This window comes from Phaenicophaeus curvirostris, chromosome 3 (assembly GCF_032191515.1).
Source record: "Phaenicophaeus curvirostris isolate KB17595 chromosome 3, BPBGC_Pcur_1.0, whole genome shotgun sequence".
Classification (NCBI taxonomy): Eukaryota; Metazoa; Chordata; class Aves; order Cuculiformes; family Cuculidae; genus Phaenicophaeus; species Phaenicophaeus curvirostris.
This window is the reverse complement of record NC_091394.1, coordinates 61099115-61113756: the sequence shown is the minus strand read 5'-3', so window position 1 is coordinate 61113756 and position 14642 is coordinate 61099115. Positions and strand designations below refer to the sequence as shown.

Here is a 14642-nt window from a genome sequence, read left to right as displayed (position 1 = left end):
GAGGCTGACAGTTTCCAAAGCAGAATGCTGTGAGAAACTGTGTCAACGGCTTTACTGAAGTCCAGGAAGACCACATCCACAGCCTTTCCCTCATCCAGTAGCCGGGTCACTTTGTCATAGAAGGCGATCAGATTAGTTTGGCAAGACCTGCCTTTTGTGAACCCATGTTGACTGGGCCTGATCACCCGGTTCTCTTGCATGTGCTTTATGATAACACTCAAGATCACCTGCTCCATGACTTTCCCTGGCACTGAGGTCAGACTGACAGGCCTGTAGTTCCCTGGATCCTCCCTGCGACCCTTCTTGTAGATGGGCACAACATCAGCCAGCCTCCTGTCCAGTGGGACTTCCCCAGTCTTCCAGGACTGTTGGAAGATGATGGAAAGGGGTTTGGCCAGCACATCCGCCAGCTCCTTCAATACCCTTGGATGAATCCCATCTGGCCCCATAGACTTGTGGGTGTCTAGTCGGGCTAGCAAGGCTCTGACCACCTCCTCTTGGATCACGGGAGCCTCATTATGCTCCTCTAGCTCCTGGGTTTGTACACAGAGAGAACAACTTTCTTTACAATTAAAGACTGAGGCAAAGAAGGCATTATGTACCTCAGCCTTTTCCTCATCCCCTGTCACTGTTGTTCCTTCTGTGTCCAATAGGGACTGTATGGTATCCCTAGTCCTCCTTTTATTATTTATATATTTATAGAAGGATTTTTTGTTATCTTTCACAGGCTTTGCCAATCTGATTTCTAGTTGAGCCTTAGCCCTTCTGATTTTTTCTCTACACAATCTCACTTCCCTCCTGTAGTCCACCCAAGAGGCCTGTCCCCTCTTCCAGAGCCCATAAACATTTCTCTTCTTCTTGATATCACTCAAGATCTCTCTGTTCAACCAAGCTGGTGTTTTCCCCTGCTGGCTTTTTTTCCGGAACGTGGGGATGGCTTTCTCCTGAGCTGCTAGGACTTCCTTTTTGAAGAGCTCCCAGCCCTCATGGGCTCCCTTGCCCTTAAGTACTGTCTCCCATGAGACTTCGCCAACCAGCCTTCTGAAGAGCTGAAAGTCTGCCCTCTGGAAATTTAATGCTACTGTCCTGCTAACCACCCTCTTCACTTCACCTAGAACAGAAAACCCTATCATCTCATGATCGCTTTGTCCTAGGTGTCCTCCTACTGCCACATCCCTCACAACGCCTTCTCTGCTCACAAACAGCAGGTCCAGGAGGGCGCCTTCCCTTGTTGGTTCATTCACCAGCTGTGCAAGGAAGTTGTCTTCCACGCGCTCCAGGAGCCTCCTAGACTGCTTCCTTTCTGCTCTATTGTACTTCCAGCAGATAGCAGGAAGATTGAAGTCTCCCACAAGAACAAGAGGCATTGATCTGGAGATTAACCCCAGCTGTTTATAGAAGAGCTCATCAGCTGCTTCTCCTTGGCTGGGTGGTCTGTAACAGACTCCCATCACAAAATCTACCTTCTGGTGGGCTCCTCTGATTTTAACCCACAGGCACTCAATCTCCTCATTGCCACAATCCATCTCAGCGGTGTCCAAGTCCTCCCTTACAAAGAGGGCTACCCCGCCACCTCTCTTACCCTTCCTATCCCACCTGAAGAGTTTGTACCCCACCGTAGCTGTACTCCAGTTATATGAGTCATCCCACCACATTTCCGTGATGGCAACGACATCATAGGCTCCTTGCCCTACTACAGCTTCCAGCTCTTCCTTCTTATTCCCCATGCTGCATGCATTGGTGTAAATGCACTTCAGCTGAGCTGCCGAGCCTTCAGCCCTCTTAGAGGGAACAGAGTTTGTTCCCAATTGCCTGGTAACTGGAGTAGCTAGCTCCAGAGTGCCCGTATCTCCCTTAGCACCCCGAGGTGTGTTCTCCTCCACTTTCTGTGTGGTGAGGTACTGGTGGTCCTCACCAGCACACCCTCTCCGAATCACCCCATGTCCAGGCTCGCTCCTGTCTAGCCTGGGCTCAACCCCCTCCCCCTTCACATCTAGTTTAAAGTTCGATTTATGAGCTTAGCTAGGTTTTTAGCAAGGGCTTTAGTCCCCCTAGGAGACACACCTGTCCATCCTTAGCAACAAAGCCTGGGGGTGCGTGAGCCACCCCATGATCAAAGAAGCCAAAGCCCCTCTCCTCACACCAGGCTCCGAGCCAGGCATTAATCGAATTATTCTTCCTGACTTCTAGCTTCTCTCTATTTAGCCTTGGGATGGAGCAGAATACTATTTGTGCCCCAGAGCCCTCCATCATTTTCCCAATGGCCCTGAAGTCTTTCTTGATGGCTTTGGTCTTTCTGTTTACTAAATCATCATTGCCAGTTTGGACTATTATCAGAGGATAGTAGTCTGTCTCGTGGACCAGGGAAGGAAGTTTTCTAGCTACCTCCTTCACTGATGTCCCCGGTAAGCAGCAGACCTCTCTGTGGAGCGGGTCCGGTCTGCAAATGGGTCCCTCTGTTCCTTCTAGGAGGGAGTCCCCTACAACAATCACCCTCCTCTTCTTCTTAATGGAGGATATTTTTATCTTTTTTCTGAGGATGGTGTGGCCTAGGGAAAGATTCTAGGCTGTGGGAGCCATCATCCTCATCCTCAGGGTTGGATTCCACCTGCAGCACTCCATATTTGTTCACCAGGGGGATCTGGGGTTTTGGTGTCTGGGTGAGGGGAGCAGGTTTCTTTCATCTGGCAGGAACTTGCTGCCATTCCCCATCTCTTGTAACCCCAACCTTGCAGTTTGCAGGTGGATGGTGTTTGGACACACCAGCTCCAGCAGGCTGCTGAGTTAGTGAGAGGGCACTACTCCACTGGTCTATCTCCCTCTCACACTCCCTGATGGTCCTCAGCCTCTTTACCTCCTCCCTTAACTCCTCCACCATGCGAAGGAGTTCCCCCACTCGAACGCAACTTTCACAAGTGGAGCCAGTAACAACTAACTGTACCAGTATTATATGTGCTCCTTGCCTATTGGACTCAACTCATTAAAAATATATACATAACAAATTATAAATGTTGGAATGTGTATGTGGGCATAACTATGCAGAGTAAGGGGAAGCAATCCCTCAAAAATATGGGTGTCCATTAGACTGATATTTCTGTAGTTTATTTCAATTATGACTCTGATACTCCGATCTCTCTATATTAGGTAGTAAAATCCAGACTGTGAAATTTATGCTGTTGAAATCATTCTTGTATGTCAAAGAGCATCTTTAGAGCTGATATATAGTATGCCTGCTCCACTCTTCACTACGCCAAAGCATGTTCTTTTTTGTATTGCAGAACCTGGGAAGAAGGGAAAGTTCTTATTTTTGATGACTCTTTCGAACATGAAGTGTGGCAGGATGCTGAAAATTATCGCCTGATATTCATTGTGGATGTGTGGCACCCTGAGTTAACAGCACAACAGAGACGCACTCTTCCTGCTATTTAAGGGGTTCCTTCTGACGTGTGGAGCAGAGGAGCTTGAAAGCCTGTAGGGTATGCCAATGGGATTCATTTATTCAGCATATGGAGAATACTAATATTTTAAGGGTTAGAGGAGCTAAAGACAACACTCTACAATCACAGAGGACTTGATTTAACAAAAAAAAAAAAAAGAAAAAAAGAATAATAAAAAAAAGCCATGGTATGTTTCATACTCATACAGCACTGATATATATTGTTTTTCTGGCTGCAAGTTTGAAAATACAAGTCTTGTCAGCCAAAGAACAATAGGTCTGGATTTTCATACTGAGGAATGTGCAGATGTTTTTGCTGTGCCTACACTATGAGTACAAAGCCAGTCGGTCACCTGCCTGACCATATTCGGACACAAGATTTGTGATTCTGTATCCAGGGAATACTTCACAGGTTTTTATCTGGAAAGCAACGTGTAAGACATTTGTAAACATATGCACACAACCAACTTTGAAAATCAGTATGCTGTTGTAATGTTAGCTGCTTTAGGCATAGAATGTGTTCCTATGTTATCAACTGTAGAAAATGTGAATGGGTTATGTATGTTTTGTATTTTTTTTACCTGAGTAACTGTATTTTTCTAGCATAATTGCGAACAAATCTTCTTTAATCAACCACTATTTAAAAAAACCACCTATATATATGAGTGCATCTCTAACTATCAGCAGAAGGAAAACACTACATATGAACATATTTAATTTTTATCAAATGTGGCCTTCTCTTGTCTGCCTGGAAATGCAAACAAATTTGCATAGGCGGCTGTTTAGTTAAGCTTTGTTCTTCTAAAACAAAATAGTTCTCTTTGTAGACAGCCTTCAGTTTGATAATGTTATCTTGGGAGATGTTGAGCAAATGTGACGTCTGTAGGCTCTGATCATGAAGTGTTTGACAGTTCTCAGGATTAGGTAGAGAACTGCTTTTTTTCTCCTATCATCGTGTTGTGATACCCATTTGCTATCCAGCAAGAGTCTGGGCACCTCCTTCCAGGGGCTCCTTCTAGGTTGTCCTTGGGTGGTCATTCAGCAGGGAAAAAAAAATAAATATGAAGAATTTCTTGTACTTTGAGCAGAAGGACAAGGTCTAACGTGGTTTCCTGCCAGAATGCAGAGTGAATTAATATTAACCTATGCTGCCAGCATCCTGCAGAGCGCTAGAATGATCCTTTAATTGGCTTAAAGTTGTTTTCTGTGTCTTGAAACATGTGACGTAATGGTGAAGTAGTCTTATCCCACTACTGTTTAGAGTATGCTCTGTATTTGCCAAACAGAAATTACTGTATGGTAAAAGGGCCTATTTTCAAGAAAGAAAACTGACTGGATGTTTAAGCAGATGACTGTTCTTTGAGGTCTGTGTTGTTTAATAGGAGATGGAGGGTACAGGATCCTCCACTGTTAACTTCTAAGAACACTAACAGGAACGAGAGGCCTGAGGTTGCACCGATAATGCTTATGACTGACTTATCTACTTGCTTGCAAAACCAGTTGGATGTGAATAAGTGTGCCATGATGCTCAGGGCTTGTGAAGAGCAATGACATTGTTACCAAGGGTTGTGGCAGGAACACTAAGCAAGGAGACATTGAGGTTACTTAGATTTCACAGCTTTGGCTCTGTTGTCCAAAATACACTGAACAGTCTATTTTGTTTAATTCTAGCTATCTGTTTAATGCTCAGTGGTTTTGTACTGCAGAGACCCCATCATGGTACCTAAGTATCCTGACCAGAATGCCATGTTTACTGAAGCGAAATATAGATTACATCTTTGTATTCCCATAAATGGAATGCTGTTCAGCTTTCATATTTTACTAGGTAATTAAATCTTGTAATGTTATTTAACACATGGTGATTGCACCATAAATTAGGGTAATCAATTTCTGGAGGTGTGCACTTTAATTTACTTTTTGACTATTAAACTGATAAACCTTTTCTGATCCAAAGTCAGTTGTAGACAGCTATAATTGGGCTTTAATGTGTTGTCCATATCAAAAATAACACTGAGACTATATACAGTATACAAGAATGTAACAGTTCTCAGATAATCGTTATGGAAACTGAAAAGATTTATAAGTTTTACATGTAAGAAACATATAAAAACTTTTGGAGTGCTTTAGGAGAATTGTGCAAAACTGAAATAAGGCACTCATTATTGTGGCAAGTCATAGTAAATTTTTTTTTTTAAATCTTGTAATAGTTTTGTCAGAGGTTAAATTTTAGATCTTTTTAAAGTGATCAAGCAGTACAAATGAAAATATTTTGTAATTGTGTAAAATAAAGACAGTTTGTAAAGGAGGAATCAAGAATTGTTTAAGACAAAATTTGTGATTTCGGAATATTTTTATTAATGTTGCATTGTAGTTTCTGTAGCTCAGAGTAAACACTAAAGGAGTAGTAAAAACTTTGGAGCTTTCTTTGTAAAAATCTATGCCGTCCTTCAGATTGTTTCATTGTTCCTTTGAAGTCTCATACTTTATCTTTTTCAGTTATGATAGGAAAATAGATAAAATTGGCAAATAGATAAAAGTAAGCCACTCAAGACATATGCATGCCAGAGTGGTACTGTTTATCATGTAGTGACATATCGGCCATATCGTAAGTGCCTTGAATATGACAAGATGTATTATGAATAGCTCCTACAACACCGAAATGAATCTTTTCTGTGCTTACCTGTCAAGGAGCTGAAAGCATATACTTTTGTTAGGCACAGTTACTGGATTAGCAGTATACACAGGGGGAGGAATATATGTATAGAGAACTACAAAAATTATGCAGGAAGTGGTATAGTCTTTTAAGTATTCCTGCTTGCTAAGTATTCTTGCTTTTCATCTAGAAAAGTGCCAATTGAAGTGAATGGTAATAATTTTTTCTTAAAAGGAGAACCATTGCAATTTAAACATTTGTTTTCTTTAGTTAGAGAGGGAAATGACAGAAGGGTGATATAGCCTTCTGTTTGCAAGGCAGTATGTACTCATCACAGTGTTAGGAGGTTGATTCCTTCCTGCCTGTAGTTATCCTGCTTGCAAGCACAGAGTTTGTATAGGATTCTACGGTTAAATACAGGCATCATACAGTTATATACAAGGCATCATATGTGTTCATTTATATCACAGATAAATAAAGTAAAGAATTCTGATCTTCTGCAAGGTTTAATCCTCAAGGACTAGATTTCAGTGATATTTGCACTTCTTGGGCAGAACAAGTCCCACTCGAATGAACAGTTATTGTAAGAGACCATCACAAAGATTCAATGGCAGTGAAGGTAAGTGTATTAACAGAGAAAAATTGTAAACCAAAGTATTTCTTCATTAATGCTGCAGTATAATAGCCAATGACCGTCTTTTTGTTGTCAGTTTGGTTTTGTACTCTATGCTTTAAGCAAGTTTTCTACGAGAAATCCAAATGCCTGTGAGCCTCTATGAGCCTCTAGGAGCTGTGTCCTGTTACCAGGATTTGACATTGTAGTTTTCTGTAATGGGTGGTAGTGTCAGGGGAGGGGAATGGAAGAAATCCCAAAGCTAAATGGTCTCAGTTGTCGTACTTCTTTGATGTTTCTGGAAGCTTCTGCTTCTTTTTCTGGTTCTTGTGTTGCCTTACTGGGACCATCCATGCCTTAAAGGCTCCCTGTTTATCATGGAGGCCAAGCTTTGTATCAATGATGTGCTGCTGCAGAAGAGAGTTATTCTGAATGAGGCTGTTCTGTACTAGTGGGTAAATCCCACACGTTGATAAGGTCTAGCAGGATGTCCTTTCTACCCTTTCTGGGCATGAAGTGTTGTAGATAAAGGTAGTATTTGATGCTCCATCTGTTAGGGCTGACCAAGTCCAGCTGAACTATTTCATCACTTCAGTGTATCGCTTGTCAATATGATGGATGTTCCAGAGGAGTATTAAAAGCTCTTGTGCCTATTATCATCTCATTTTTTATGTATGGTTTACACTGCTGCCTTTGATATATTGTTGCCAACTGCTTGTTCTAGTAAATGGTCAAGGTATGGAAATTTACTTGAAGACTAAAGGTGTGCACAGTGGTTGTAACAGTTTCAGGAAATAAAGTCACTGCACATGCAATTTGATAACAGTTTTTCTTTTATTTCTTTAATCCGGTTTCCATTTCAATGAAGGGATGGGGCTCTCTTTGCAGCTAGAGCAAATAGAGAAATAACAAACTGATCTTTGGCATTTCAGTTCTATTCTTCCACATTTCCTTCTAGCAGAAGCTCGTACTGAATAATTAATTCTAAGTTTGCCTTTTTCATTTTAACCATGGCCTGGATCTGCAATCAGCATACCCTTCTGGCTTTACCTCTCACTGACTGCAGGAGGGAAAGGGGTAAATGGCTCTACAGAGCTTTCATTTGCTGTTGTGACCTAAGTGAAACAATCTGGATTGAACCATTAATCACTGGTAAATGCATCCAATGGGTCTCCCTAGCACTCCTCCTTCATACGCGCACGCAAACGTACACACACATATATATAATGGGCTCCCCAGTTGCCTGCAGAAAAAACGTGTCATTAAAACTAAATAATTGTATTTCAAATTGTGTGCGTCTGCTGCCCACAGAGCTCATTCCACTTACCTGACAGTTTTATAAGTTAAGAATAATTTTTGCTAGATACTGAAATAAGTGACCCCCTACAAGCGGCATGGATGAGGCAGTCACAAAGTGTCATGTTTAATGGCATTTTGCTGGCACGGTTCTTTTTTTTCTCCTTTTTTAATGCAAAATCTTTTTGTAAGTGCTGCTATTTCTGCCCTTTAAGCCATGTTAAACTACTAATTACAGTACAAAGTTTAAGTTTGAGATGTATTTCTTTAAAACACATTTAACCTTCGCTTCTATAAAACCAAGCATCCCTGATGGAGGCTTCAGGAAAACTTCTACTGACACACCCTGATTTCTTAGAGACTGAAGTCATATAATTGCCAATATCTTAATGGCACACGTAAAAATAAAAAATAAAATTCTTTGTATATGGACAGGTTCCTGTGTCAATAGAAATTTCTCAGTTTTTGTTCGGCGTTGGCTGCATGGATAGATGGCTGGTGACAGTTGTTACTTGGTCAAGAAACATGAAGGACTTAGACTTGTTCTCAAGCAAAACGCGTGCGTGTGTGTATTTGTGTGTATGCCATGTACTCTGTGGGTTTCTGGTATGGTGGAAGTCTGTTAATGTATCTGTGTGTGCTGGGCATGTAGGAGCTCAGTCCAGAGCCAGAAGTGGTTGGGTGTTCTCACTTTCCCCCTGGTCTTCGTGTTTCAGCGTGCCGGCTTCCACCACAGACTGGGATCTGAAAGCAAGAAGACACACATGCTAGTGAAGGCTTTTGCAGAAGCAGTCATCTGTCTGGACTCCCTTTGTTATTTTTATTATTTTTGCTTTTGTCCATTTTCATCCTTATGGCTTTTTAATTTTTTTCTGTGGAATGCATGAGGAATTTGAAAAGCATTACTTTAAATATGAACATGGATGTGACTCATTCTCAAATGTTTTCAGTGTATTTAGTGCTTAGATGCTACTTAGTGCTTAGCTACTCTCCATTATGCTGAATATATGCAGCAACATAAAGGCCTGAGAGACCATGAGATCTGTTGATGCTCATTGTCTTCCTAGGCAAAACTGCTTGTGCAGCTGCTTACTGGAAAGCAATTCGTACGAGTGCTTGTAGGAGTGAGTCTTGGCTCATGCTTGTTACAAATCTCGAGGAAGACAAGTAGTTAAATAACATTTTATTGATGTAGGAGTTCAAGGGGCAGAATTTCCGTGAGTTACCCAAGATCAATGAAGAAGCCAGAATTAATACAATGACGATGGAGCTTCTGAAGTGCCCTGTCCTGCAGTTTATCTCTATCTCCTTGTCTACACCCTTGAGGGAGAACTTTATTCCTGGCTAGTCCATTTTAAATTAATTTCTGTCTTGAAGGTGGGAGGCATAGCTTATCCTTTGCTGCTAATAGACAAAAACCTCACAACATATAAAAAAAAATGCATAATCACTAGAGAAAGAGGACCATCATAATTTCTTGCAATAACAAAACTGAATGGTCTTAAACTAGTGGAAAAATTCAAGACGCTTTCATTTTCTGAGGTCTATGTGCACCAGTGTGTGCTCATTGAGCTATGGAAGGAGGAACAGATCGGTTTATTGTTAGAGGTTTATTATCCATCATTTTCTCTGTTTTGGGCTAGCAATTGCCTCCCACTTTGGAGTGTTCAGTGAGTTTTTAGAGCAAAATCACTGTGAATCAGAAACTTTTTAAAAAGTAGGGGTAGAATCATCCAGCCCAGGTATTAACATAGCGCATAGTATCATTTTAGAGAGCCAGTTTTCTCATGGATAGCTTTTAGAGTTAGGGTAGCTCTTGTTCCCTACAGGATGTGCTTGTAGTTCCCAATTGTTCATTACAGTAACTTCAGTTGAAACCTTAGCTGTTTCATGAGACTAGATATCACTTGTCTTTCAGTAGGAATCATTAACAAATTGCATCCTTTGGTACTGCAGCACTTGATCAGGACTGAACACCGTGACTGTGAATAACTTGTATGATTGTTTTTCTCATCCTTATGACTGGAGCTTTCATTAAAAAATAATAAACAAAATTCATCAGAGAAAAAATCTGGGAAGATTTTATGCCAAATTTTTCCAGGAAAATGTTTGCCTAAATGTTTTCACTCTGCATTTTTTACAGCAATATGACATGCATAATGTTCATGACTGCGTTTCAATATAGAAAAGCAGCTGAATAAGGAGATAATGCAAATTGGCAATTTATATATTACTAGTATATAGCAGCAAAAACGAATCATGTGGCTTTGAAACTAATAGAGAATGGATTCAAATCACATCAACAGTGTTTTATTTTCTGTACTACCAGATTAAATTATTATTAAATAATTCCTAACTAATACTTGTCACCAATGCATTGCTTTCTGTCTGACCTACTGCTCTAAAATGAATACAAAAAGTTGCAGATCCATTGCAGCATCTGCTAGCGCACAGTGGAAAGTTTCTAATCTAAGTCTGTGGAAAATCTCACAATTTTGCTTTTGATGCCTTTTTGCTTGCTGCTGATTATCTTTGCTCTCATCTCATTACAGCAACAAAATATTTCTTGCATCTGTACTAGCAAGACAGTGGTTTCTCCCCCATACTGGTACTCAGATGTGTGGTAGGCCGGGAGCAGCATAATCCCACACTCTGTATGCATGTCCCATGCTGCTGCTCTTCACATAGAGCCAAAATAGCCAGAGCATTGAGTAAATGAATCGCAGGGCACCTGACCTCCAAAGTCAAGGTGCCAAATGATTCAAATGCTATCCCAGCCCATCTAAATAACACGAAGAGGGATCCAACTGAGATTTTTGTATCTGCCAAGCTTTGCAGCAACAGTAATCTCTCTCTCTTTGCCTTTCCCACTAGAAGCTTCTCAGCCCCCATCTTAAAATATGGAGTTCAGACACCTGTCGGAAGGGCACAGTAATAATTTGAATAATAATCACTATTATTTTCTAAGACACCACAATAAAGGGCATGCTGTTGTGTTTCGCTTTCCTGTTTCCAAATCTGTCACTTTTTCATTTGTTGAAAAATGTTTTTAGTTTTGTTTTTAAGCTAAATTTTATGTAGGAAAAAAAATAAAATTACTCAGTTATCAAAAAAGATTCTAAACCACTTATTTTGTATTCTAAATTTATGGTAAATATTAAAAATGTAGATGTTCATAAAAGCCTTTTGGCAATGTATCAGTGCAGCTCACAATCTAATGTAACAACTCAGCATGAGAACTATGTTTTAGTGTCCTAGAGGATCCTGAAATATGTATTCCATATCTATACTTAATGACAGAGAAAAGATTTGCACCAGACCATGACTGGAGAAAATATTTTCAACTGACCAGTAACTGTATTTTGCAGCAGTAGAAACGAATATAAGACAAATGCTGTTGGAAAATGCAGCCTAGAAGTTGTTTTCATTTTTCTTTTGTGTATCTAGCACATCTAAGAAAGCAGTCATATACCAGGTACGTGCAAGCTTGCACAATATGTAGGGGGGCTGTATACTGACTGTAGTGTTGAACCAAGTACTAAGGCTAGTTTCTGTTTTAAAAGTACTGCTACCTTTCTTACATTTTCTAACATTTTCTTCAGAGGAATTTACAACTGCATTTCAAATTTTTAAGTAGAATCTGATCATGGTTCTTGAAAGCTATTCAGGTACCTAACGCCACCTTAATCTGTTATTGAAAAATAAAGTGCAGTCAGGCACCAAAATACCTTTGCCCTGCCTAGTCCTTGTAATTTCTAACCATCTGTACATTAAAACCACCAAAACACTCTCTTGCACAACAGTCTAAGCCATTTTTACGTAAAATGATAAACAAGCAGTCCAAAACTTTCCTTGTTTGGCCAGCTCAGTTCAGGCTTTGGTCCTGTAAGTGCCATGGATGCTGTTCTGTCGGGACTCTATGGCAAGCACAAGTTTATGGCACCAGACAACAGCATTTGTTTTTTGCTGCTTTTCCAACTTGAATGTGTATAAATACCTGATGAGATGGAGTAGAAAATATGAAACTCAACTCTTCTCAGTGATACCCAGTGATAGAAGCAGTGGGCACAAACTGAAGTACAGGAGCTTCAATTTTAGCGTAAGAACAACTGGTTTTACTGTGGGAATGGACCAATACTGGAACAAGTTCACCAGAAAAATTGTGGACTTTTCATCCTTAGAGATATTCAAAATCCAGCTGGGCAACCTGCTCTAGCCAACCCTACTCTGAGCAGGGGGATGGGTAGAAGATCTCCAGAGATCTCTTCCTCAACCTTTTTATGATTCTGTGCCCAAAGAAACAGCAGCTTCTCTGAACCATCCCAATTCATATTTCTCTATCCTGATGGGACAATGATTTTCCTTCCAAGCTCATTATGCCTTTGGGATGTCAACTTTGACAGGGTGGATGACATTCAGCCACAAAACATAGATATTTACTATCATTTAAGGCACCTTAGGGTATCTAAGACAACCTTCCATAGCTGACTGTTATGACCCAGTATTTATAGAGGACTTATATAGGACTCCTGTCCTTCTGGAGTAACAGATGGAGGCCAAGAGGACATCACAGTGCCTAATTTACAAGATGCCTATTCTTAGGCAGCAGAGTCTTATCTATGCTGTTGTCTCTGCAGTACGAGTGCAACTAGTTTGTAATGTTCAAAATGTGTCCAAGTCATTTTGATCTAGGCCAGATATGAACTAATCATCTAAGCGGGAAATAGTAATTGCATTGGCCTTCTCTTCATATCACTACATTTTAGTCGCTTGTTTTGTGATTTGTCTCACCATCAGATAACTATGGTCACTCTGTGCCATAAATGGTAGAGAGAAAAAAATATTCTCAGAGTGCAATTTATCTGATCTGTTCTAAACATATTGTCACACTGTATGATTCATGGGTTACCCACATTCAAGTCCCTGTCCTGGTAAATTCTCATCTGTTAACACCAGGGGGGACAAGTTCCATGATTTACAAGGCAATGTTTCCTACCTATCATAGCCATGATTACCTCATACTATATTTCTTTAGAACTCACCTAAAACACAGCACAAGTCCTGCATGTGCTGCAACTTTGAAATTGTTATAAATGAATATGTTTGTATTCAAAGCCTTTTGGCTTTCCTCCTTTCTCAGCTAAAAATTCTCAGTAACCAGTTTGGAAGATGCTTGGTTGTGGAATATGTGGTTGAGTTAAATTTTAACACACGTAGACAACTGTTTGTATCACAAAGATAAGGTCATGGTGCAAAGCCCTGAGGTGACAGACACTATGCTTGTCTTTCTTTAATGTGATACAAGCAGGAGGCTTAGCTCCTGTAAAAGTACAATGTGATCACTGTGGGTTGGGAGCTAAGTCTGGAGTAATTAGCAGACAAGTCAACGCCCACAGACATTCCTGTGCTAGTTTGCCAGGCTAGGTAACCTTTCTTGGAAGAGAAAAATGAAAATGGAAAGAGAAATAGATTCTCAGTCTCATTTCTGAAGTGAAGGTTCCATTTAAGTGTGCACCTTTTAAAGTGTCAATCAACCCCCCCATGGCTGTTTTACAGTTTAGCAAGAGTTATTTTGAAGTCTGGAAAATCAACACTATGCAGCTGTTCCTCCAGTGGGTCAGCCATGTGTTTCAAATGACAGCACTGCAAAGGTGTGTAACACCATATCTAAGAAAGCAGATGGCTTTATGTGTGTGTGCTCACTTTAATGCAACTATCTTGAAGTCAGTAAAAACCACGCAAGAAGACTGGATGAAGGTCTGCATTGATTTCAGAAGATCAGAATACAGCTGGAGTGAATCAGCTCACAGGAACCAACATCTGTTGCATATCACTTTAGTTTCCCCCCCAAAAAATAAAATACCAAAATCCTGCACTGAGCTAACGTTAAGTGCCATTGTATCATGGCCTGCTTGCATTAAAAGATGACTTCCAGTTCTCTGATTCCTCCTTTTATGCTTTTCATCACAACAGTACTGATGTTCTGCAGCCCACAGGGATGGGTTTATATTACTTTTGCACTGGGCTTCCTTTGGAAGGATTTGTGGAGCAAGGAGGAGGGCAGCATGTTTTTTTCTCAAAGTGCAGGAGGCTTCAAGCTCTGACAGTGACACACAACAGCCAATCAATCAGATTGCACAACTCTGTGTTAAGACAGTGCAGTGTTGTGCCACAGATACCTCCCTGGAAGGGCAGCTTTGATACACATGTCTAGGGGCACAGTTGCACTAGTTTTGTGATCCACCAATGTGGTTAGTCAGAGGGCAAAATGGCATGAAAACTCCAGCTTAACCTTATTGCCAGCTCAGTGCTTTGCCCACAGGTCACTGGTGACAAGCTGCTGCGCTTCCAACAAGGAGCTGGCTTTGAGGCCACCGTGGCAGCACTGACCATTACTAGCACATCCTAGGGAGAAGTCTCTGAGTAGTGCCTTGGCACACCAAAGCCAGCAGCGTCCATAGCCCAGATCTGTGCTTAATTGCATGTGTGAAGAAGTCTCTGAGAGTGTATCTACACCATTAGAGAGATGAATGTCACAGAGTGAACCCCAGCATGAGACTCCTTGTCCTTCTTGTGCCTGTCAAGAATCTCCATGCCCCTCCTCTCCTGACATCTGGCTTTACCAAAGTATTTGATATAGCACA

The 14642-nt window shown here is 40.9% G+C and overlaps 2 protein-coding genes across 11 annotated transcripts in view; one reads left to right on the top strand and one right to left on the bottom strand.

The window, feature by feature from the left end:
* The window catches only part of ASPH (aspartate beta-hydroxylase), a 106295-nt gene extending 102567 nt beyond the window's left edge, over positions 1-3728 (top strand). For all 10 annotated transcript variants that reach the window (XM_069854180.1, XM_069854177.1, XM_069854178.1 and 7 more), the window contains one exon: positions 3279-3728. In XM_069854180.1, the coding sequence (XP_069710281.1) occupies positions 3279-3429 (151 nt within the window). In that variant the 3' untranslated portion in view covers positions 3430-3728. The remainder of the gene's footprint in view (positions 1-3278) is intronic.
* Positions 3729-7454: 3726 nt separating this feature from the next.
* Positions 7455-14642, bottom strand: part of CLVS1 (clavesin 1) — a 101391-nt gene continuing 94203 nt past the window's right edge. Inside the window, exon 6 of the mRNA XM_069854193.1 lies at positions 7455-8742. Within this exon, the coding sequence (XP_069710294.1) occupies positions 8655-8742 (88 nt within the window). The 3' untranslated portion in view covers positions 7455-8654. The remainder of the gene's footprint in view (positions 8743-14642) is intronic.